At 41.1% G+C, this 26,508-nt stretch overlaps 1 protein-coding gene across 2 annotated transcripts; it reads left to right on the top strand.

Annotated features, from left to right (window-relative positions):
* The first annotated feature begins 3,716 nt into the window (after positions 1–3,716).
* LOC139536971 (rho GTPase-activating protein 31-like) lies at positions 3,717–25,306 on the top strand. Of its 2 annotated transcripts, none has more exons than XM_071337740.1 (12): positions 3,717–4,469; positions 7,910–8,012; positions 8,291–8,435; positions 10,983–11,065; positions 11,166–11,273; positions 11,480–11,619; positions 12,316–12,523; positions 12,876–12,997; positions 18,839–18,895; positions 19,064–19,774; positions 19,929–20,101; positions 20,214–25,306. In XM_071337740.1, the coding sequence occupies exons 1-12, from the start codon at positions 4,370–4,372 to the stop codon at positions 22,332–22,334; spliced, it is 4,071 nt and encodes a 1,356-aa protein (XP_071193841.1). In that variant the 5' UTR covers positions 3,717–4,369; the 3' UTR covers positions 22,335–25,306. The 2 variants fall into 2 exon arrangements, with proteins under 2 accessions (XP_071193841.1, XP_071193840.1); XM_071337739.1 differs by having other exon boundaries at positions 12,873–12,997.
* Positions 25,307–26,508: the final 1,202 nt, after the last annotated feature.

Raw genomic sequence — 26,508 nt, 5'->3', positions numbered from 1 at the left:
TTTAAAGTGTGTTTTTAGTTAGGGCTAGTCTTTGAATGTTTAGACAGTGGGTTGATGATACTGATTTGTAAAGTCCCTGTTCTTCACCCTCTACTATAAATGATGGACAAGATGGAATATAAAGTTTTTATCTATACAAAATAAAAATATAAATGCAACAATTTCAACAATTTTACTGAGTTAGTCCAAAATAAGGAAATTAGTCAATTGAAATAAATTCATTAATGCCTAATCTATGGATTTCATATGACTGGGCAGGGGCGCAGCCATGGGTGGGCTTGGGAGGGTATAGGCTAGAGGTTGACCGATTAATCGGAATGGCCGATTTCAAGTTTTCATAACAATCGGAAATCGGTATTTTTGGGCGCCGATTTGCCGCTTTTTTTAATTTAAAAAAAATAATCTTTATTTAACTAGGCAAGTCAGACACATTCTTATTTTCAATGACGGCCTAGGAACGACAGATTTTTAACCTTGTCAACTCGGGGGATCCAATCTTGCAACCTTACAGTTAACTAGTCCAATGCTCTAACACTGATTCCATTGCACTCCACGAGGAGCCTGCCTGTGCCGCGAATGCAGTAAGCTAAGGTAAATTGCTAGCTAGCATTAAACTTATCTTATAAAAAAACAATCAATCAATGACTGTCATTGCTCCAATATGTACTTAACCATAAACATCAATGCCTTTCTTAAAATCAATACACAAGTATATATTTTTAAACCTGCATATTTAGCTAAAAGAAATCCAGGTTAGCAGGCAATATTAACCAGGTGAAATTGTGTCATTTCTCTTGCGTTCATTGCACGCAGAATCAGGGTATATGCAACAGTTTGGGCCGCCTGGCTCTTTGCGAACTAATTTGCCAGAATTTTACGTAATTATGACAACATTGAAGGTTGTGCAATGTAAGAGGAATATTTAGACTCATGGATGCCACCCGTTAGATAAAATACGGAACGGAATAAAGGTTTTGTTTTCGAGGTGATAGTTTCCGGATTAGTCAAAGGTATATGGTTTAGAGAGAAATAGTCGACGCGTTATAATTCCTGTAATAACTTGCGGCTGAACTTGAAAGGGGTTCCTTCGTTATTTTACCGTTCATGTCTTCAATAGAGAATGTCTTGATCTACTTCAAATAAGGTCTGTGTTTCGTGCAGGCTTAAACCGCCTCGATGTTTTGATACCCGTGTAAATCTCACTAGGATAAGGTAACGTTTGTCAACATATTTTCATAAATCCACTCTACAAAAAAAATGATCTTCGCTTATATTTAGCCAATATTAATCAGAGTTACCTTGTCCTATGGATATCTACACAGTTATAAAATTGGCAAGGTGGTGTAAGCCTACACGAAACACAGACCTTATTTTAAGTGAATCTAAAAAATATCCTATGGAATAAATGAAGGAACCACTTTTCAGATTTTGCTAGGTGTCATGGGAATTATGACTCGCACTTTGGTCGTCAATTCTTACCATGCCCATTATTAAAATAGGATTTCCTGCATATAGAAATGACAGTTTTTGTTTTCAACATTCATCACAGGTAACTTAAACTCTATTTTTATTCAAACAGTTGAGAGTATTTGTCTCCTAAGCAGACTCTTCAGTATCATTGTCACTTCAAAGCTGTGTGTGTGTGTATTTATGTATTATATTAAGTTAAAATAAAAGTGTTCATTGTTCATTCAGTATTGTTGCAATTGTCATTATTACAAAAATGTGTGTGTGTGTATGATATATATATATAAACCTTTTAAAAAAAAAATTATATATAAATCGGCCGATTAATCGGTATCGGCTTTTTTGTCCTCCAATAATCGGTATCGGTATCAGCGTTGAAAAATCATAATCGGTCGACCTCTAGTATAGGCCCACTCACTTCTGAGCTAGGCCCAGCCAACTAGAATTCTCTGAAATGATGATGGAGTCTTATGGTAGAGAAATGAACATTAAATTATCTGGCAACAGCTCTGATGGACATTCCTGCAGTCAGCATGCCAATTGCACGCTCCCTCAATTTGAGACAACTGTGGCATTGTGTTGTTAGAGTGGCATTTTATTGTCCCCAGCACAAGGTGCACCTGTGTAATGATCACGCTGTTTAATCAGCTTCTTGATATGCCACACCTGTCAGGTGGATGGATTATGTTGCCGAAGGAGAAATGCTCACTAACAGGGATGTAAACAAATTTGTGCTCAAAATTTGAGAGAAATAAGCTTTTTGTGCATATAGAACATTTTTGGGCTCTTTTATTTCAGCTCATTAAACATGGGACCAACAATTTACATGTTACGTTTTATATTTTTGTTCAGTATAGTAGTTTTTGATTACAAGTTTGAAGGCTGTGCTCTGAAGGGAGCACTAGTTTCACCAGTCCAGTCTTGTGGAGGGAACCAAAGAGGGGAAGGAGTGTGATGTCCGAGCCTTTGTATGGGCAAAATGATGTCATCTCTTTTTCCTGTGGTGCAGAAAGAAAGCTTTGTTCAGTGGAGGCCAGGATGGCCAGGGCACCAAAGGCTAACTTTTGACATTTGAAACATTAAGCTTTGAGCCCAGCAAACAAGATATCACATGATATCATAGAATGTAGAGTTTGAAATGTACTTCGCACTACAGCAGACATAAAGAGCTTAAAATTATAATAAAACCACAGCAAAGCGTCCTACTGTACTATTAGCCAGCTGTCCTCGAAAAAATTAAATAAAATACTCAGGATATGTCGAAACTATTGACTCCCTACGTGGGTTGTTATCTCAATGGCTCAGCAAGCTTGGTCACTTGACTGGAAACTTTATTTTAAGCCAAAACAAATGTTCAATTAAATGACCCTTAATGGCTAAATACCTAGTGCTAAAGTTAGGGACCTGACAACATAACCTCACCTGGAAAAGCTATGGGCCCAAGTTATAGCTTACAACTATAAACACCCTTGTTTGACTCTACTTGACACTACCTAAGGAACAGCAAGGGCATGTGAATTCACTTGGTATTTGGTAGTGTACTTATTTCTTGTTTGAACAGGGAGGGCTACAAGACCATGCTGTTTCAACAGTTCTACAGATTGCCAAGAAACAATTTAAACCAAATCAAAGAAATGTATAGCTGTAGTCGGCCTATGTTAATTTAAAGTTATAGTTTTATTCACTCCAAATTTTGTCTGATGTTTTCAGACCTCAAAAGTGATATAATGTGTTAAGTTTATTCCACATCCGACGTCCATCAGTTGTGTAGATCCAGGTATATGCTTTAAAATGAAATGGAAAACCCTGAATGTCTTTCAAACCAACGCAGTAGCTATGTATCTAGGCCTACTGAGTTTTAGTACGGTTGTTTTTAAAGTATTGATTCATTCTGATCCGTTAAACATTAATTTGATATGAGGAAGTGTACTTCAAACACGTGGTTGGAGCTTCAGTCTGCTTTAGAGGGAAAAGGATTAAACTGCTAAGCAGTCAGTAACAAGAACCATGTGTCCTTTTTCCCAGTTTTCCCATCTGCGCCCTTAAAGCCCTCATTTCACTCTCCCCCCACTTCCCTCTTCCTTAAGAACCAGTCTGTTTTTGTTTTCCAAACAAGGCTCTCTGTACAGGAAATTGTGTACTTTGGAGGCATTCAGGAAGGCAAAGAGCAGATTTCCTGTTAGGACCATGGCAAAAAAAAAGTGTGGATAAAAGGGGTCAGTAATCTCTAAACCAGAGGAGAAAGACCAGTCAGCTATTCCCCTCCCCTGACTTCACTTCCCTCCCCTTCTCACAGACTTGACATTTCAAATCTCCATACCACGCCAGTGCCACAACTACCATGACCTTCGAAACATGGAAAACTGGAAGCAGAAGGATAAAGAAACAATATTCCTGCGCCTCACTGGGTACATTTCCTCATATACAGAGGAGCCAAAGAACAGGGAGATTGTGTGGACGAGAGGAAAAGAGGAGGAGAGTAAAAAGGCAGAGGGACACTGAGTAAAAAACCGACAGGAAACCAAATAATTCTGGTGCTGTTTTCTGCAAATCCTCCTGAGATAAATCACTTCAGAGGACTGCCATTCCCAATCCACATTTGACAATTATAACTGACAAAGGGTTTTCCCATACATTTTTGTAAGATTGATTGGAAATGTATAAAGCACTAAAACTCTGACAGAAAAGTGACGTCTGCTTCATTCTTCTCTCAAGGACTTTTCAGTCTCCCACACATTTAGTGTGGTTGGTCAAGATGTGAGCGGCTGAATCCTTTTTGGGAGGTTCGTGTGGTTTTTACTTCTGGGCTACATCTCACCCCTTTCCCAGGGTCTGTTGGATCAATGGTTGTGAATTTGAGGATTTGTTTGTTCTGAACTCCTGGACTACTAACTGGATCCAGATGAAGAATAAAGGAACCAAGCAGAGGTCCAAAAAGAAAGGAAGTGAAAATGCATTCGGCTGTGACTTGACAGAACATCTACAGAATTCAGGACAAGACGGTAAACTTGTTTCTTTCTATGTTTATTATGTTGCTTCCCTTTCCTGCTGCTTCCCTTTCCTGCTGCTTCCCTTTTCCAGCAGATTTCAGAAAATGTCATCATGCCCCATAATATTGACCTTATGAATTCTGAGTTACACAGAAACAGAGCCTAATTATTGGCCCATTATTCAACATGTACTAGAGTTATTGAGGCCATTGTCATATTTCATGTGTACAGATTTATTAGACATGTAGTATTAACCAAATAAACAACAAATAATCATAATAATAGTTATGCTAATTACAAAAATATTAACACAGTGTGATCGTTGAGAAAACACTTTCCCAAATCAACCTACATTGGGAAAAAGTTTTTTTTAGACTAAACAGGTAACAATTTAACAACTTAGTCTAGATTTAGTTTTTAATTTAGCTATTACAATGTTGATGACTGTTTGCGACAGGATGTGTAATGGTACAGTTGAATTGTCTATACATGTTCAGTATGGAATACCTCTATGGTTTTAGGAGAATTCCGAATTAGATTGAGACTTATACATTATACCCCATACATTTGGGAAAAATTATGTTAAACCTCTTTGCCTTGGATGATTTTGTAAACTTAATGTGAAATTGGTTAGGAAAGATCCATGCTGTTTTTAACAGTTGTATAGAAGAGGATGTCGTTTATTCAGGTATGTGGCACAGATGTATATTGCAATATGGACATCAATGTACATATGTTTTACATTCCATTAAGTCCTTTAGGCTCCCACAGAGTTTTAAATAGGGGATTTGTGAGTTAGGGTGTGGCTCATAGTCTTTTTGTCAACTTCCCCTGCCCACCAAGAGGCCTGTGTCTGGCTCTCTAACTGAGGATTCTGGGTGGGCAACACTGCTCATAGGGGGGAGTGTCAGCCAACAGATCATATATTAGACAACAATTGAGGATGGGTGTGTTTACCCAGATAGTATTTGAATGTAGGTAAAATTGTAATATGAAGTGAGGTAATGTGATGTGACTTAGAAACCTTTATTTTGAACAGATTTAACAGATGAACAGATGTAACAGATTTGATACAGTAGATCTTTGTTGCACAATACACATTTTGCTCTGCTACAGGGGAGAAGGTATAAATGACTGTATATGGTTAATATGATGATACTTTTAGTTGTTATTTGTCAAATGGCATATATAATTACGAGTGGCTTATAATAATATCTGCTTTTGTTGACATGGCACTTTGAGATATCAGTTGTTGTTGAGTTGGTATTGAGGTTGCTGAAATGTCACTAACTCTGTTTGACCCTAGACAGGGACGAGAAAGGATGTGTGTAATTAATTCATTTACACAGACAATTTACCTACGAGGATGTTATTTGATTTAACAATTGTCATCTAAAATAACAGCATCTTATTCAATGAGCCGTATTCTTGGATTCCTTTTGAATCCGCAAGGAGATTTTCAGGCAAGCAGGAGTTTTCTTTCTGAGAAAATACTCTGAACTCATGGTGACTCAAATCCCATTCAGACCAGCCACCATTTTGACCACAGGCATGTCACTGAGAGTGTCTGTTCAGATGTGTAGTCCCTAAGCAAGCCTCATGTGGGAGAACAGACTTTCATTCATACTGCCCAGGGGAACCTCTGACTAGTACATTTCAAAGCTCCAAAGATGGAATAAATTGTTTTAGTTTTGCTTAGCTAATGTTCAGCTGCATATAAATAATATCAAATCAAATCAAATTGTATTAGTCACATGCGCTGAATACAACAGGTGTAGATCTTACAGTGAAATGCTTACTTACGAGCCCCTAACCAACAATGCAGTTTTAAGAAATCATCATGTCTATGTGCTTACTGATTTATTGTTCAGGTTTAGTTGTGTTGCTCATGAGATATGTTAAGAGTCTGCAAATAAGGGAAACAATCTGTAAACTGTCATTCATCTATGCCACTGTTCCACTGTAAGTTGTTGAGTAGACCTACACTATATCGCTCTGCATTCTCTGGGGACACGAGAGATTGACCTCCATGCTTGTCATTGTGCGGCTAAAATGTGAAACGGTCCACTGTCACTGGGGCACTGGCGAGATGGTTCCTTATCCCCTTGTAAAGAGTTCTGGGAAGGGCCTCATCTAGTGTATCTGTGAAGTGGGGAATGCCTGGTTGCAAAGTGGGAAGGTCTATTTAACTTAAATTAGTTGAGCTATGAGTCTCAAGTGCTTTCCTTGAGGGATAGAGGAGCTTACAGGAACATTGTGCACGGTGTATTTCTCGTCTAAGGTTGTTGCATACATTGGTTTGCTGATTTCAGTCCAGAGTGGAACAACTTTGTAAAAAGAAGTGAGCTATATCATCTGGTTTTTCGATTAGCGTAGGTAGGAGGGACACTAACTGCTGTAGTCTACGCCATACCATGCCAAAGCGGAGCTATACATGTTTCAATTCCAGTTACAATGTATTATGAAGATGTTCTTTGTCTTTGATTTACAAGTATTCATTGGTGTGGAAAGCAACCCCTCATTCCTCTCGAATACAGCATCGTAGATAACATATTTTAAGAATAGAGACATCCCAGTAGGGAATAGAGTTTGGAAAGCAATAGAGAATTGGGTGGTAACATTTGAAAGGCCATTTCTATTAGAGGAAGTGTCACAAGTAATACCAGCTGCAAGGATTGGGTGTGTCAACCTTCCTCTGAAACAAACAAACCATTTTTAACTTCCTGTGAAATTCCACCTTCTTCACAATCAGCAACCCTATGGAATACAAAGCCAAGCTACAGCGTAAAGTATGTTAAGTATGATTTAAAATACTAAATAAGTACTAATACAATTTATACTAATGGAAATTGGTTTCTCCCAAAGTATACTCCTAACGCTTCTCTGTCCTTTTCTGCCATGGAAAAAAGGGTTGTCTCAAAGAATGAGCCAAAGATCCAGATTCTGACTCTGTTTATAGTAAATACAGCATTAAACTGACCCTGTCCAGTTCATAGAGGCCCTCTCTGTCCCTCCTCTTTCTGCCTTATGTCAGCAGTTGAAAATGGCATGCCAGCATTTTCCCAACTGCTAAAACCCAAGTTGCCACGTTTTCCATCCACCTCCCTAGACTGTAGACATGGCATTACGTTTTAAAATAATATAATGAAAGATATTCAGTTGAACATCATTTCTGCGAAAATGAGAATGTTGCCTCTTACAGAACACCAAAAGATACGTAACTTCGTATGTTATGATTTCTCTCATAAATAACAGCTTATTCACGTACCTTCTTTACAACATCCATGACAGTTTAATATGACCACCCTAAAATATGTTGACCTTCCCTCCTCAAAGTCTGTCTGTTGCCAGACTGAACCCTCAAAATGTTTTTATTTGGTTTGCCATGTGTGTGTGTCTTTTCATGTCGAACGGATGGTTGAAATAATATTTGTTTATCATTATTTTTTCAGTTCCCCAAGTTTTAAAGACGTGTGCAGAGTTTATTGAGAAACATGGCGTTGTGGATGGGATATACAGACTCTCAGGGGTCACCTCCAATATCCAGCGACTCAGGTAACTATTTTAACCACATACTGTGCCTTCCAAAAGAATTTGGACAGGGAAGTCAACATTTCAGTTTGGGCTCTATGCTAAGCGTGTTTGTGTAGTACGTTTATCGATTTAGGCCATTATGAACGTATCATGTTGTACAACTTTAGTTTATTCAATATAAACCCTTAGCAGCCTACATTTCAATCTTACAAAACAACCTGCACATACTAGAGGGATTGTGGAAGCATCATTCGTCTACAGCTGTATCGATACCCATGTGTTTGTGTGCTTACTTACAGACAGGAATTTTGCACTGAGTTGTGCCCTGACCTCACAAAGGACATGTACCTCCAGGATATCCACTGTGTGGGCTCCTTATGCAAGCTGTACTTCAGGGAGCTACCCAATCCTCTACTCACTTATGAGCTTTACAAGAAATTCACTGTGAGTACTGTTCAAAGAGGCAGTGTTTTTAGCCTGGCGGGTAGGAGCGTGGGGCCAGTAACCGAAAGGTTGCTGGATCGAATCCCCGAGCTGACAAGGTAAAAATCTGTCGTTCTGCCACTGAGTAAGCAGTTAACCCACTGTTCCCTGGGCGATGACGTGGATGTCGATTAAGGCAGCCCTCCGCACCTCTGATTCAGAGGGGTTGGGTTAAATGCGGAAGACACATTTCAGTTGAATGCATTCAGTTGTACAACTGACTAGGCATTCCCCTTTCCTTTCTACCTATAAAAATCGAATCAAAATAAAATAAAATGTTATTGGTTACATGCGCCGAATACAACAGGTGTAGACTTTACAGTGAAATGCTTATTTAAGAGCCCATTTCCAACAGTGCAGAGTAAGACAAATATTTGCTAAAGAAAATAGTAACACAATAAAAACAAAAACGAGGCTATATACAAAGAATACCAGTACGAGTCAATGTGCAGTGGTACGAGGTAGTTGAGGTAATAGAGTATGTGCATGTGGCTAAGGGTAAAAGTGACTAGGCAATCAGGATACACAGTGCTGTGAAAAGGTATTTGCCCCCTTCCTGATATCTTATTTTTTTGCACATTTGTCACACTTAAATGTTTCAGATCTTCAAACAAATTTAAATATTAGACAAAGATAACCCAAGTAAACACAAAATGCAGTTAAGTGATGATTTTATTTATTAAGGGGAAAAAAGCTATCCGAACCTTCATGGCCCTATGTGGAAAAAGTAATTTCCCCCTAAACCTAATAACTGGTTGTGCCACCCTCAGCAGCAACAACTGCAATCAAGTGTTTGCGATAACTGGCAATGAGTCTTTTACATCGCTGTGGAGGAATTTTGGCCCACTCTTCTTTGCAGAATTGTTTTAATTCAGCCACATTGGAGGGTTTTCGAGCATGAACCTCCTTTTTAAGGTCACGCCACAGCATCTCAATCGGATTCAAGTCCGGACTTTGACTAGGCCACTCCAAAACCTTCATTTTGGTTTTTTTAAGCCGTTCAGAGGTGGACTTGCTGATGTGTTTTGGATCATTGTCCTGCTGCAGAACCCAAGTGCGCTTCAGCTTGAGGTCACGAACTGATGGCCGGACATTCTCCTTCAGGATTTTTTGGTAGATAGCAGAATTCATGGTTCCATCAATCACAGCAAGTCGTCCAGGTCCTAAAGCAGCCCCAGACCATCACACTACCACCACCATATTTGACTGTTGGTATGATGTTCTTTTTCTGAAATGCTGTGTTACTTTTACGCCAGATGTAAGGGGACGCCCACCTTCCAAAAAGTTTAACTTTTGTCTCGTCAGTCCACAGAATATTTTCCCAAAAGTCTTGAGGATCATCAAGATGTTTTTTTGCCAAAAGTGAGACGAGCCTTTATGTTGTTTTTGGTCAGCAGTGGTTTTCGCCTTGGACCTCTGCCATGGATGCCATTTTTGCCCAGTCTCTTTCTTATGGTTGAGTCATGAACACTGACCTTAACTGAGGCAAGTGAGGCCTGCATTTCTTTAGATGTTGTTGTGGGTTCTTTTGTGACCTTTTGGATGAGTCGTCGCTGCGCTCTTGGGGTCATTTTAGTAGGCCGGCCACTCCTGGGAAGGTTCACCACTGTTCCAAATTTTCTCCATTTGTGGATAATGGCTCTCACCGTGGTTCGCTGGAGTCCCAAAGCTTTAGAAATGGCTTTGTAACCCTTTCCAGACTGATAGATGTCAATTACTTTGTTTCTCATCTGTTCATGAATTTCTTTGGATCGCGGCATGATGTCTTGCTTTTTGAGATCTTTTGGCCTACTTCACTTTGTCAGACAGGTTCTATTTAAGTGATTTCTTGATTCAACAGGTCTGACAGTAATCAGGCCTGGGTGTGGCTAGTGAAATTGAACTCAGCTTTCAAAAAATGTGATTAACCACAGTAAATTCATGATTTAATAAGGGGGGGGGCAATTACTTTGTCACATAGGGCCATGAAGGTTCGGATAGCTTTTTCCATTAATAAATACAATTATCACTTAAAAACTGCATTTTGTGTTTACTTGGGTTATCTTTGTGTAATATTAAAATGTGTTTGATAATTTGAAACATTTAAATGTGACAAATGTGCAAAAAAATAAGAAATCAGGAAGGGGGCAAATACTTTTTCACAGCACTGTATAATGAACAGAGTAGCAGCAGCGTATGTGAAGTGTCAACGTGTGTCTATGTGTGAGTGTGTGTGTGGCGTCAATATGCATGTGTGTGTGTGTGTGTTTTGTGTGTGAGCATATGTAGTGTGCGTATCTGTGTGTTGGAGTGTCAGTGTAGTATGTGTGAGTGTGTGGGTAGAGTCTAGTGAGTGTGCATAGAGCCAGTGCAAGGGGTTCAGTACAATACATCTGTAATGTGTCCACTTTGGTCACAATAATCCCTGTTTGATTTACATGAGAGATTAGTCATTTAATACTCTGGCACATTCAGAGAAAGAATGATGTGCAACACTGATAATACTTGTCTTCGTCTTTTACTGTTTAGGAAGCCGTCTCAGTCCAGGAGGATCATGAAAGATTACAGCATATTCAGGATGTCATTAAAGAGCTACCACTCCCCCACTTTAGGTAAAACTCACTTCAGACTTTTGTTTCCCTTGTAAAGGACCTTCCCAACATTTATATTTGGTTTATAAGCTAAAAGGAAGTGTGTGTCCTCTCTTTTCAGGACTCTGGAATATCTTACCAAGCATTTGGCCCACCTGGCCACCTTAAGCCCCCAGACTAACATGCACAGCCGCAACCTGGCCTTGGTGTGGGCTCCAAATCTGTTGCGGTGAGCTCTACACATATTGTACACAAACCAATATCACCTTATCCAAGAACATACTACAACAGTTCTGTGATAACTACATTTGCTTTGAGTTATACCCTATCTGATGCATTATTCCATATGGTAACTCTCAACGAGCAACGGTAAAATCCCTCCTTGGTTGTGACTGAAAGCATTTCTACTTTCTCTCTTGGCTTCGTGTTTTGTAGCTCTAAAGATATTGAAGTTGCATCCTGCAATGGGGACATGGCTTTCCTGGAGGTGCGGGTACAGCAGTCAGTGGTTGAGTTCATTTTAAATCACACTGAGCAGATCTTCAACCATGCAGCTGCACCAATAAAACCTAAAGGTATGCATGTCACAATGTTTGAAAGTGTCCAATGTGTGCATTTAGACATTTCATGAATGTTGCCCTCTTGCTTGTGTAACAGTATAACTTTAGACCGTCCCCTCGCCCCGACCCGGGCGCGAACCAGGGACCCTCTGCACACATCAACAACTGACACCCACGAAGCGTCGTTACCCATCGCTCCACAAAAGCCGCGGCCCTTGCAGAGCAAGGGGCAACACTACTTCTAGGTTTCAGAGCAAGTGACGTAACTGATTGAAACGCTATTAGCGCGTACCCGCTAACTAGCTAGCCATTTCACATCCGTTACACTCACCCCCCTTTCAACCTCCTCCTTTTCCGCAGCAACCAGTGATCCGGGTCAACAGCATCAATGTAACAGTATAACTTTAAACCGTCCCCTCGCCCCGACACGGGCGCGAACCAGGGACCCTCTGCACACATCAACAACTGACATCCACGAAGCGTCGTTACCCATCGCTCCACAAAAGCCGCGGCCCTTGCAGAGCAAGGGGCAACACTACTTCTAGGTTTCAGAGCAAGTGACGTAACTGATTGAAACGCTATTAGCGCGTACCCGCTAACTAGCTAGCCATTTCACATCCGTTACACTTGTGTCATTTATATGGCCATTGGACAATGGATTGTATTTATTGTCATGCCAACAGTAAAAACCTACACAATGTATTATTATAGGACCCGGTTTGATGTGTGGGGAGAAGTATGCCACTTTGCCAATCAGTGGCCAGGGTGGGCCAATGAAGCTGATGAGCCTGGAAGAGGCCCAGGCCCGCTCCCTGAGCCCTAACCACCCAGCACGGAAAGAGCGTCAACGGGAGAACAGTCTACCTGACACCAGCACTGCCACGCTGTACCATACCGTCATAGACATATCGGATAGCAAGTAAGATGGATGAGGATTCAACTGACTGATTTATTTAGTTTACTTAACATGCTTAATACACAAATCCTCTGGGCTGTCAGGCACCTGGATACATTTGGCAGTGAAAACATAAATTTAAAAAAATACCTGATCAAACATAATGTAGTATACAATAACTCGTACACTGTGCAGTACAGTGCCTGGCAAATCAGTCTAGGTTGATCGTATGGTTTTAGCTACTGTACCCTTATTGTTACTGCATTGTTTTGCTGTACATACTGCTTTTACTCTTCAATAAACACACTGATTATCAACAAATACAAAACCAAACAGGCCATATTGTTCACAAATGTTTCTCCTTTTCTGTCAGAAGAAAGCTTTCTGGGAAATCCAAAACGTGGAAGTCCATCTTCAACTTGGGCAAGTCTGTGACAGACTCTAAGGGGAAACTGAGCCGGAATGGGAGCGTGTTCTTGAGAGCACAGAACATCACAGGTAAAAGCACTTTAACAATTTACTGCAGTAGGCTAAATCAGGGTCACACATAGTGATTCTTGGTGGTCTTAAACAAATCTACTTTGAAATAAAAGTATACACCTCATACAGATGGTTATGGGCTTTAAAAAATAAGACACCTGTACCATGTCAGATAGAGTTGAAATGTATTCGAATTTGAGTTTGCATCCCAATATTACACTTTATATACATCACAGAAGACTGAAATATAACAAAACTGTTTGACATAGAAACACCGGATTTTTTAGAATATTTATTAATTATGAAATTCTGAACAATATTAATAACATTCCACCCATGAGGCCAAAGAGGGCCCTTTTGGTCATTGATTGCAGGAAAGGGTTTTAACTGGTAAGGCTAAATGATTTGTCATGGAAAACATGGTAACATAGTAGGGGAGTGCGGGGTATGTTGAGCCATTTTTGTTACATTCAGCATCACTACGTCCATGTAAGTATAGTATTATTTCTAACAAAGAAGTCTACATATATCTCTGGATGTTGTGTATCCCTGTAAATAATCCAAATTATTTCAGACATAAGTTTTGAAAACACAGGTTGTCCAAAAAAAAGTTGTCTCTTGGCACAACTTACTCCGGGTACAGGGTAAGTTGAGCCGCCTTAGTGGGTGATGGTGTCCTGTGACAGTGTGTGATGGTGCGGGTTGGTCAAAGTTTAATTAACGGAATGGGGGTGTGGTATATTGTACGGCATATCTTAAATGTATGCCTACATTCAGATATAGATCTCTCTGTTAAATATCACTTACCCTTCCATTTCTTGACCAGTTGTCTTGGACAGGGATGTTATTTCGATGTGCCAATTCAAAGTTTATTTGTCACGTGCGCCGAATACAACAGGTGTAGGTAGACCTTACAGTGAAATGCTTACTTACAGGCTCTAACCAATAGTGAAAAAAAAGGTATTATGTGAACAATAGGCAAGTAAAGAAATAAAACACCAGTAAAAAGACAGGCTATATACAGTAGCGAGGCTATAAAAGTAGCGAGGCTACATACAGACACCGGTTAGTCAGGCTGATTGAGGTAGTATGTACATGTACTGTAGATATGGTTAAAGTGACTATGCATATATGATGAACAGAGAGTAGCAGTAGCGTAAAAGAAGGGTTGTCGGGTGGTGGGTGGCAGGACACAATGCAGATAGCCCGGTTAGCCAATGTGCGGGAGCACTGGTTGGTCGGCCCAATTGAGGTAGTATGTGCATGAATGTATAGTTAAAGTGACTATGCATATATGATAAACAGAGAGTAGCAGCAGCGTAAAATATAGGGGTTGGGGGGCACACAATGCAAATAGTCTGGGTAGCTATTTGATTACCTGTTCAGGAGTCTTATGGCTTGGGGGTAAAAACTGTTGAGAAGCCTTTTTGTCCTAGACTTGGCGCTCCAGTACCGCTTGCCATGCGTTAGTAGAGAGAAAAGTCTATGGCTGGGGTGGCTGGTGTCTTTGACAATTGTTAGGGCCTTCCTCTGACACCGCCTGGTGTAGAGGTCCTGGATGGCAGGCAGCTTAGCCCCAGTGATGTACTGGGCCGTACGCACTACCCTTTGTAGTGCCTTGCGGTCAGAGGCCGAGCAGTTGCCGTACCAGGCTGTGATGCAACCAGTCAGGATGCTCTCGATGTTGCAGCTGTAGAACCTTTTGAGGATCTTAGGACCCATGCCAAATCTTTTTAGTTTCCTGAGGGGGAATAGGCTTTGTCGTGCCCTCTTCACGACTGCTTTGGTGTGTTTGGACCATTCTAGTTTGTTGTTGATGTGGACACCAAGGAACTTGAAGCTCTCCACCTGCTCCACTACAGCCCCGTCGATGAGAATGGGGGCGTGCTCGGTCCTCCTTTTCCTGTAGCCCACAATCATCTCCTTAGTCTTGGTTACGTTGAGGGATAGGTTGTTATTCTGGCACCACCTGGCCAGGTCTCTGACCTCCTCCCTATAGGCTGTCTCGTCTTTGTCAGTGATCTGGCCTACCACTGTTGTGTCGCCTGCAAACTTAATGATGGTGTTGGAGTCGTGCCTGGCCATGCAGTCGTGGGTGAACAGGGAGAATAGGAGGGGACTGAGAACGCACCCTTGGGGAGCTCCAGTGTTGATGATCAGCGTGGCAGATGTGTTGTTACCTACCCTCACCACCTGGGGGCGACCCGTCAGGAAGTCCAAGATCCAGTTGCAGAGGGAGGTGTTTAGTCCCAGGATCCTTAGCTTAGTGATGAGCTTTGAGGGTACTATGGTGTTGAATGCTGAGCTGTAGTCAATGAATAGCAAGGCAAGTTCTCTGCATTTGTTAAGGCTACTAAGCCCATGAAACTGGTCGTCGAGATTCTTGATATGTTTAGCAAGCTCAGACTCCATGTCATCAGATAAGACCTTATGTTCCTCTGCTAGTCTATCATAGCCTCTCTTGCTTCTGCTCAAATGGACTTCTTCCCTTCTCCCACTTCCTTGGCTACTCTCTCAAGAACCTCAAGGGGGGCTAGACCTCTACTTGTTTTGCATTTGTATACACAGGGAATGATGATGTCTGCACTATCTTGAGTTCATATGCATGATGCGTTGCAAAAATACTATGCACATTATACATACAACAGACAAAATGTAATCATTTGTTTGGGGTATGGTGGCCATTGGCTCAGGATGCACTTTCATGCTAGGTTTAGGACCTCATATTGTAGCTATAGAGACCCAGCTGATGTACAAAACAATCTTATGACTATTTACTTTGGTTTAGATACAAGCACCATGAAACCTATAACCAATAAATGTAATAATCTTTGTGAAAATCAGTTTTTGGGACCTAACTTGCTTACCACTTTTTCCATGTGGTTTCTTCCTTCACAGACTCCATGAAATGATGACCTCTTCCTAAATATTTGGTCACATTGTGAATTTTGTGTATGGTTTCCGAGAAACAAGGGGTGGCTCAGCTAACCGTTTGGCTCACCTTACCCCACTCTCCCCTACACATTTTATTTCAATCTTATAGTGAATGATCAATGAAAATGACTATCACAGAAATGAACATTCTACTTGAAATAATTGATATTAACTGAACAGGGCTGTGCATATTTTTAGCAGGTGCTCAAAATGAAGGGGGGAAAATACTCATATTTCATATCTCGAAATTCATAACATAGCCTACTAACTGCCTCTGTAGCGATTTTTATTTATATATATTTTTTTGCATAGGCCTATTTATTTCTGCAAGAACACTCATCACAAATTGTAATCAAGCTAGTTACAGGGCCTCCTAAAGGCATGACTGACATCGGGAAAATAGGGTGTGCTATCATTTGATCATTGTTGATTGATGTAAATCTGCTTGTTAGCTAGCTCCATATTACATTTTTTACTGATTTTGATTTATCTTCAATGCTCTTAAATAATAACCTCATAATTTAATATTCAGAATATTTTAACTCATGATATACAGTTCAGGCTGGCTAGTGGCTTGTGTGGATATTTTAGTATATGGTGGTTAGCAAGAGTCCAAACTACCTGTGTTGCTGCTGCCCTGACACACATGTGTAACTCCCGACTGAGGAAGGGATGGAGTTGAGTCAGAGGGTCATAGATGTGTAACTCCCGACTGAGGAAGGGATGGAGTTGAGTCAGAGGGTCGTAGATGTGTAACTCCCGACTGAGGAAGGGATGGAGTTGTGTCAGAGGGTCGTAGATGTGTAACTCCCGACTGAGGAAGGGATGGAGTTGAGTCAGAGGGTCATAGATGTGTAACTCCCGACTGAGCAGGGGATGGAGTTGAGTCAGAGGGTCGTAGATGTGTAACTCCCGACTGAGGAAGGGATGGAGTTGGGTCAGAGGGTCGTAGATGTGTAACTCCCGACTGAGGAAGGGATGGAGTTGGGTCAGAGGGTCGTAGATGTGTAACTCCCGACTGAGGAAGGGATGGAGTTGAGTCAGAGGGTCGTAGATGTGTAACTCCCGACTGAGGAAGGGATGGAGTTGAGTCAGAGGGTCGTAGATGTGTAACTCCCGACTGAGGAAGGGATGGAGTTGTGTCAGAGGGTCGTAGATGTGTAACTCCCGACTGAGGAAGGGATGGAGTTGAGTCAGAGGGTCGTAGATGTGTAACTCCCGACTGAGGAAGGGATGGAGTTGGGTCAGAGGGTCGTAGATGTGTAACTCCCGACTGAGGAAGGGATGGAGTTGTGTCAGAGGGTCGTAGATGTGTAACTCCCGACTGAGGAGGGGATGGAGTTGTGTCAGAGGGTCGTAGATGTGTAACTCCCGACTGAGGAAGGGATGGAGTTGAGTCAGAGGGTCGTAGATGTGTAACTCCCGACTGAGGAAGGGATGGAGTTGTGTCAGAGGGTCGTAGATGTGTAACTCCCGACTGAGGAAGGGATGGAGTTGGGTCAGAGGGTCGTAGATGTGTAACTCCCGACTGAGGAAGGGATGGAGTTGAGTCAGAGGGTCGTAGATGTGTAACTCCCGACTGAGGAAGGGATGGAGTTGGGTCAGAGGGTCGTAGATGCAGCCGCTCTTCTCTACTGTGTCTTTCTGATGCGCATAGGCTATCAGCCAACCAGACCGACTGCTGATGACGATGTACATCAAGTGTTATGCTGCAGCCGCTGTGGCAGGACTGTTGACGGCTCATAATAATGGCTGTAACGTAACAAAATGTGGAAAAAGTCAAGAGGTCTGAATACTTTCCGAAGGCACTGTATCACTAGATTTGATTTACTACAAGATTAAGGGTATACTGTGCAACTTTCATAAGGTCTGGATGCCTTATATGGAATACTGTACGACAAAAGGAGTCTATATTGAAAACATGCCCATGTCAGGGGAGATACCTATTTAAGCAATCCCTAGTTGCTGGGCTGCTCAGTCCTGGCCCTGGGGGTCTGCCGTACTGTTGGTTGCCACTGTTGGTTGCCTTGGCCTAACATACCTGAAACCAATAATGAATGTTTCAATAAGATCCTAAAGCTGAGTGGGGTGTGTTGGGTTGTGGCGCTGTAGGGCCGTGGACCCCTAGGGGCAGGACCGGGTGATTCTGCCATGTTGTGTGCAAGTAAAAATAGCTTTACAGTACTTTTAGGCCTATGATACGAATTATATGGAGGGTGTACTTTTTTTCTCTGTGTTAATGTGTAGGTGTATGTGTGTTTTTATTAAACTTTTGTTTTCCCTTGAGACATAAAAAAATGATGGGAAAGAAGCTGTGTTGGGGAGAGAGTTAAGTTATTGACTAGACTGGTGGGGGGTCTGGTGTGCAGGCGGCTTGGCGCAGCTGGGCGGTCTGGATGAAATTTGATAGAGGTTGTCTTCACAAAGACAATCAAAAAGTATTTGTACTTTATTTGTAAGAGTTGTTCATTTGTTAGGCTTTTGGTTAAAGGTGCAACACAATATTGATTATTGAATTATCATTGACCTAGTTCAGTCTTATCAATCACTTAAACATATTTAATAATGATCTCTTACCAAGCTTGATGACTGGGGGCATTTTTGGTAACTTTTTGTTGTTCTAAATAGATGTCTAGAAGGTCCATGGGTCATATTAGATGTGTAGAAATGCAGGAAATGAGCTTTAGATGCCCAAAATAATGGAGGACCCCCAGACCCCCCGTGGGGTGGGTGATGCAAAATGGGTCAACTTTGAGCATCTCTATCTCCTAAATGCTTTGGCATTCAGGTCCAAAAAGTCACTCTCTGACCACTTCTTCCATGGGCAGACATGTATGGAAAGTTTTGTTTCAATCAAAAGGGATGCTGTCAAAAATGTATTCAATTCAAATGGATTTACCCCATGACTGCATTCTTGATTCACAGAAAAGGCAGCTATCCGACCAGCTAGAAGCATGGACTCTTTGTGCTCTCTGCCAACAGGTGGGGCTGAATGCACTACATTGCATACAAAAGACTTTTGTCATCGTGAAATCTACTCACAGCAGTTCTCCCCAATAAACAAATCCTCATTGTAGCATTTGCTTTGTAAATAAGGCTGAGAAGATGTATATCTAACAATTTGTTTCACATTTGATTTCCAACACACAGATGATGACAAGGCAGGAAATTTCAACTCAGCAGGCGAGGCCAACGGTTTCTTTGCACCAGGCATAAAATCCAGAACACTTGGATCTGACTCACTCTATGACCTCAGTGAACACCAGAGGTGGGAGTTTGAGATTAAGAAATCGAGCGAGGCCACAGGTGGCAGCAGCCCTAACATGAAGAGAAGGGGCTCTCCAAGTGTCTCACCACCCCAACAGAAGTCTCTACCTGAACAACTGAAGGTTTTCAAAGGCGATGACCTCAGCACCTGCCAGCCCACCTCTCCTAAAAACAGGAGGATGCTGTATTCTGGCTCCACCCACAGCAGCACATCCAGGCCCTCCTTCCCAGGAAGCCTCTTTCCTGAGTCCTCCCCCAGGCATCAGCGCAAGGCTCTCAACATATCAGAGCCCTTTGCTGTGTCCGTGCCCCTGAGGGTTTCTGCAGTCATCAGCTCCAACAGCACCCCCTGCAGGGCAACAGGGAAAGAGAGGCCTGCTGCAGCTGCCCTGAAACCCAGCAGAGAGACCTCCCAGTCAGAGCAGAGTGATAGCAGCGGCAGCTCAAGTTACAGAGAGCACCCCCTTGTAGAGAGCAGTGTGGGGAGTGAGAGCAGTATTTACAGTAACAGCAGCTCAACCCCTCTGGAAAAGGAGGCGAGACCAGCAGAGGAGAGGAGCAGAGAGGAGGCAGCTTCCAAAAGTGTGCCAGAAGGTAGGACATTTTCACCTGATAACATAGAAAAAAGCCTGTGACTGTGTGTGTGTGTGTGTGTGTGTGTGCATGCACTCAGATTGAAAACCTTCCTCATTATCCATGGTAACAGCATCTATTAATAAAATAATGACATATCTATTTATGTTATTAGTTTCAGGAAGTGAAGGAGAGGTGAAAGAGGTTCAAGGGAAGGTGGAAGTATCTGACCTGAGACAGTCCTCCACTCCCAACACAAGAGAGGAAGATAAAGAGAAACAGCAATCTCCTGGGAATCTGGACAGCCCGCCAGCACCACAGCTTGAGACAAAAGAACTGACACAACTGGTATGTTTAATCTCCAGTTTAGCTCTGTGCTTCATCACATATAATATACAAAGGATAACACAGTGACAATGGCTGTCGCTTTATTAGGGCGTTTGTGATTTATGTTTTGCAGGATATGGGATCTCTACCTATCAAGGAAGAACTGTGGTGTGAACTCCATCTTGAGCTGAAAATCACTGAGCCTGAGCTTGACATTATGGAAGAGGAGTTCATGCCTGTTGTTTGTTCCACCAAGAACACTCGTGAGGATGTTAAGGCAAAAAGAAGAACCAGTCTTCCAACTCACTCGTTGTTATATAAGGGACAGCCTTTGATGCCCACCAGGCCTGCATTGACTGATCAACGTGCTTCTACAGTAGCACATTCAGCAAGAAAGAACTCCTCAGACACACTATTTCCATTTGACAAAACATTACATTTCATGGTTGGCACAGATATGAAAAATACACCTCTACATGCTGCTGATTCAACAGATAAAACAGAAAACAAATCACACATTTCCCCAAAATCTAAGCTCACAGAAACAGATAAACCCATCAGCGTCAAGCCACGACTTGTGGTTCCTCACCTCGCAGAGCCAAGTTTACGTTCTACTCAACAAAGCCAGGTCATAAACCATTTGCAGCCAGGGGATGACATAACATACATAGGCACGTCTGTAGTAGAGAAAGGAAAAGAGCCATCGTGGAAAAGTAAAAGTCAAGATTGGGTCAAAGGGGTTTTCCATGACGATGGAAAGAATGCTTTGTCAGTTGTCATGGGAGGCATTGAGAGGCTTTCAATATGTTTGGAGGAAAGACCCCACACCTTGGGGCTAGCACGCCAAGATGATGAGGATGGATGTGGAGGACACTCCGAATCGGAGGACTTGGAGGAGGAACCTTGGGAGGAGGTCTTCAGCTCCACCAAACAGTGGGTAACCAGTCCTCTTCATTCACCCACATTTAAGGATTTGCTTGGAAAACTAGATGTGTCATCGTCTTGTTCTGCGGGAGAAGGTTTGAGCTCCAAAGATCTAAACGTTCCTCCTCGATCTAGAGAAGACAAACCAACAAATGGATCATGTCCCGTTAGGAGCATAGAAGTGTTCCCAGGAAATAGCTCTCTAGCATGCAGCGGCAAAACAGAGACCAAAATCACACATCCACTTCCGTTACCCGCCAAAACCACCATGGTCAGTGATGACGCAACGAGACCACACAGAGGGAACAGCTGCATAGCCAAGCAGAAAAACACCACCTCCTCCCAGAGATTTCACAGACAGACGTCTTATGAAGCATGTTATTCAGAAAAAACTGTGCAGGACAGTTTTTCCAAACACAGACCCTATTCACTCAATTTGGATTTAGGACTTCGATGTATCAGAGACATTTCCAATCAGCAAAACCTTGAGTCAGCTGAGTTATCCTCCATTCAGAGAGGGGCAGTGACCCCGTCTGGGACCAAATCCAACGGCCTGTCCCAGGAACTGGAGCTGTTCCTGAGCGATCGTCAGGCCCCTGTGCGCCGGAACTCCGCCCCCGTCAGTGTTTCGTCTGTCAGGACGGCCTTCATGATAAAGACTTGCCAGGCCAAAGCCGTGCCTGTCATCCCCCCAAAGGTGCAGTACAGCCACATACCTCATTCCACGAACAATGATGCAGGAAATGAAGCCGAGAAAGAACTCACAAAAACCAGGGGAGAGAAACTAGATACTGTACCTATTCTTCCATCTATCAGGGATCTAAAGGAGGAGTTGGAGAATAAGGAGCCAGCCCCCAAATCCCAAATAAGGCAGGCTATTGCAGAGAAATCTACAGAGACTAATAAAACCACACCTATTTCAGACCCACTGGTGCTGAGGAGGAAACGCTCCTCCAATGCAGAGGCCTTTGCTGACTGTCCAAGACCTGAACGGTCTACTGTTCTACAAAGACCATCCTTTAGGAACCGCCAGAGACCACAGAGCCTCATCTTGTTCAGTCCACCCTTCCCCATCATGGATTACCCACCGCTAGGGGATGATGGCAAGCTCCTCCTCCCGCCCATCAGAAGTCCAACTGAAACATCAGCACTCGATGTCTTTTCTAAAGAGATGGATGAGAATCTCAGGACCCCAGAGGGGGTGACCCTGCGGAACAAAATGACATTACCCAAGAGTGGACAGAGGCTGGAGACCTCGACCAGCTGCTTTTATCAGCCACAGAGGAGGTCCATGATATTTGACAATAGGAGCCACAGGCAGATTGAATGAGACACTGGACAGGTTAACCAGTTTCCTAACACTACTCTGGTTATCCTTCTGCTCATCCTCCATGTTCTTGGACTTATGTAAATAATTTTAGCAATATTGGGCCTATAATTCTACCTTTGGTATGAAACTATTCTGGGAAATGAACCGTTTATTTGTTTCCAATGCTCCTACAATCACCTCTCTGTCCTGCAGTAAAATAAGTATTCTCGACTAGTGGTGAAGATTTTAATCCAAATCATATGCAGTAATGATCGATTAATATTCAAATTATATTTTTTTAATTCAAATGTTAGACATGTTTGTAATATGCATATGAAGGATAGACAGCCAAAGAAAGGAAAATGTTACATCGACCCGTATTGCCATTGGTATTTGAGAAAATGTATTTTACTAGTTTGCATGTCATCATTGGTAATCACAAGATTGCCTTTTTGCCAAAGAGAGTTGTACCTTCAGTGATCGCTGCTTTGTTTTTATTTCTACCTTTCTTCTTACATAATTTGTGAACTGAATAACGACTCCATACAGTATGAACCCACTGACGCCCAGCTATTGTCGCTGTGATCAGCTTTTATCCTGACATAGTATCAGGGTAGTGTTTTTCCAACATTCTGAGTGATGAGAACAGGAGAAAGCAGCTACTTTAGTTGTAATTGTATTATAGACACTAATGGTATTTATTTATCCAATTATGAATCTATTGATAGTCATTAACACACTTGACCAATTCTTTGTTGTTTTTATTTGGCTTCAATTCTAGTAGCCAGACATTACTTCACCAATTCTATATTGTGTAATGTTACCAATACTTATACTGGTATGTGTTACCAGTGTTACCAGGAATTTATCAGAACTGACATAGTTGGTGTTCTCTTAATTGGACTGTAAAGTGACGTTTTGGTAAAGTTTTAGGATGAGGAGGATAGATGACAAAAATACCTAATGTAAAATGTCTGTTGTGATGAAAACAGGCTTTGAAGAGAAACGCTTGCGTTTTAAAGAAAAGGATAGTGAGAGAAATGTATGTGCTGACACTTGTATTTGTGTATGATACAAGTGCAGATTGCAAAAAGAGAGGACTCAAACGCTATGCTTTAAATGTTGCGAAGAGTTAAACGAATATCAGAACAGGGATGCTAGTTTTTTGCAGCTGTATTGACATAATACTACATGTGTGACCTGTACAATTCTGTATGGACCAAAATTGGATGTATTGTGTATAGCCACGGAAAGATATGAAAATTAAAAACACGTATAGGCCTAACATATTTTCTAGGGATTTGTTCATAGAATGATTTGTCGTAATGATTTATTTGGGGAAAAAAGCATGAACTGGCGTACACCCAGAGAAAATTATGTAGTTTAGAGGTGCTGACTAACTGCAAATAATCTGTAAGCTATAAAAAGTAAAGAGAGTCGCACACTGTATATATATATAAACTCCCAGTAATTTATTGGGTAAAACACCAATGTTTCGGCATCACTGTGACTTCTTTATTTTTATGTGTTACAGTTTATAATGATTTATTTTGACAACATAGTCAAAAGTTTGGACACAGCTACTCATTCCAGGGTATTTCTTTATTTTACTATTTTCTACATTGTAGAATAATAGTGAAGACATCAAAACTATAAATAACTCATATGGAATCATGTAGTAATAAAAAAAAGTGTTAAACAAATCAAAATACTTTTTTTGTATTTATTGGTTCTCTTAATTTTGATAACAGAGATGAAAATGTATTGAATTTAAGGTTATTTGCTGAACAAAAAAAGGTAAATATTTGTATTACTTCTTTACTGGTAGCTCTGCACTGAAGTTTATTTGAAGCATTCTTTGTCATCCTCAGAAGTCTGACTGAGTGTAGTGGAAAATTACTCCCAATATCACAAAGAACTGCAGAACTGCAGGAAAACAAAGATCTAATTCTCCATGTTGCTATTTTCAGCTTTTCTTCAGCACATTTAAGTGGCATTTTAAGTAATGCCATTTTACCTTATTTGGGCCTATTTGCTGAAATTAAACTAATTTTGATTAATGCATACATTGTCTCAATGCAAGAGCAGCTACAGTGCCTTCAGCAAGGATTTTGTGTTACATCCTGAATTAAAAATGGATGAAAAATATTATTTTATCACACATCTACACACAATACCCCATAATGACAACGTGAAAACATGTTTTTAGAAATGTTTGAAAATGTATTGAAAATGAAATACAGAAATATCTGATTTACATAAGTATTCACACCCCTGAGTCAAAACTTTGTAGAAGTATCTTTGGTGGCAATTACAGCTGTGAGTCTTTTTGGGTGTCTCTAAGAGCTTTGCACACCAGGATTGTACAACATTTGTCCATTACTCTTTTCAAAATTATTCAAGCTTTGTTAAATTGATAGTTGATCATTGCTAGACAACCATTTTCAGGTCTTGCCATAGATTATCAAGTCGATTTAAGTCAAAACTGTAACTAGGCCACTCAGGAACATTGTGTCGTCTTGGTAAACAACTCCAGTGTAGATTTTGCCTTGTGTTTTAGGTTATTGTCCTACTGAAAGGTGAATTTGTTTCCCAGTAGACTGAACCAGGTTTTACCTCTAGGATTTTCCTGTGCTTATAGCTGTATTTTGTTCATTTTTATCCTAAAAAACTCCCTAGTCCTTGTCGATGACAAGCATACCCATAACATGATGCAGCCACCACCATGCTTGAAAATATGAAGAGTGGTACTCAGTGATGTGTTGGATTTGCCCAAAACAACACTTTGTATTCAGGACAAAATGTTTTTTCAGTATTACTTAAGTGCTTTGTTGCAAACAGAATGCATGTTTTGGAATATTTTTATTCTGTACCGGCTTCCTTATTTTCAGTCTGTCATTTAGGTTAGTATTGTGGAGTAACTACAATGTTGTTGATCCATCCTCAGTTTTCTCCTATCACAGCCAATAAACTCTGTAACTGTTTTAAAGTCACCGTTGGGCTCATTGTGAAATTCCATAGCGGTTTCCTTCCTCTCCGACAACTGAGTTAGGAAGGACACCTTTATTTTTGTAGTGACTGGGTGTATTGATACACCATCCAAAGCCTAATTAATAACTTCACCATGCTCAAAGGGATATTCATCGTCTGCTTTAAAAAGAAAAAACTACACATCTGCCTATCGGTGCCCTTCTTTGCAAGACATTGAATAACCTCCCTGGTCTTTGTTGTTGAAATTCACGACTTGATTGAGGGACCTTACAGATAATTTGTATGGGGTAGTTATTAAAGAATCATGTTAACCACTATTATTGAACACGGGATGAGTCCATGCAACTTATTATTTGATTTGTTAAGCACATTTTTACTCCTGAACTTATTTAGGTTTTCCATAACAAAGGGTTGAATACTTATTGACTCAAGATCAAAGATCACTTACATTGCTGATCAAAGGACCAGCAATGTAATCATAACAACCCGAAAATAAAGATTACATTTTATATTAGAGCACTGTACCATTTCATGCAACAGAACCTCTCTAGTCACTTCCATAATGTTACCACACATCAGTCAGATCTAAACTGGAAAATAGTGCAAAAAATAAAGGTTCTTCAATGGTTCCGTGGTTCTTCAGTGTCCGTTGGGGTTCCTGGAATAACTATTCACCAATAAATCTTAGAAGTATTATAAAGGTTCTCTTGGAGTGACAAAAAGATTCTTGAAAAGCAGGTGAGCTGCGTACGCGACATCTTTGCGATCGAAAATGTACTATTTTCAAACAGTCTAAACAAAAAAATGACATCATATTCAAACATCTTTGCCAGAGGCAAGCAAGTCCACGTGCCAGTGTACCAACGATCTCGGTAAGTCACTTTCTATTTCTAACAATATTACTGATGTGTTTAATGAGCAATTAGATCTGTATTTTCACGGTAGCTTGACATTATCTATCACTCTAGCAATCCAAAGCTAGCTAGCTAGCATTGCAAGTATTTCGCTAGCTACTGCTAAAGGGGCGTCTTGCACCCCAAAAGTATAAAGAGGGCAGTAAGTACGTGAGGATGGCTGGGGGGTGGTTCTACTAAGCTAACATATGGAATTGTTTTTGTTTTACCATGGATCATTTAGCTATTTTATTTGGAATTGTAGGACCCCTTTAGGTATCATAAAATATATTTACAAATTATTTTATTAA

The sequence above is a fragment of the Salvelinus alpinus genome, chromosome 13 (assembly GCF_045679555.1).
Source record: "Salvelinus alpinus chromosome 13, SLU_Salpinus.1, whole genome shotgun sequence".
NCBI classification, from domain to species: Eukaryota; Metazoa; Chordata; class Actinopteri; order Salmoniformes; family Salmonidae; genus Salvelinus; species Salvelinus alpinus.
Note: the sequence above shows the minus strand (reverse complement) of the source record. Positions and strands in the feature narration are given on the sequence as shown.

What these genes read in the sequence shown, in the direction of transcription:
- LOC139536971 (XM_071337739.1), top strand. Translation starts at nt 4,370, where the DNA reads ATGAAGAATAAAGGAACCAAGCAGAGGTCCAAAAAGAAAGGAAGTGAA. An exon ending in TCCAATATCCAGCGACTCAG is followed by an intron (nt 8,013 to 8,290) that starts GTAACTATTTTA and finishes GCTTACTTACAG; the next exon opens with ACAGGAATTTTGCACTGAGT. An exon ending in AGCTTTACAAGAAATTCACT is followed by an intron (nt 8,436 to 10,982) that starts GTGAGTACTGTT and finishes TTTACTGTTTAG; the next exon opens with GAAGCCGTCTCAGTCCAGGA.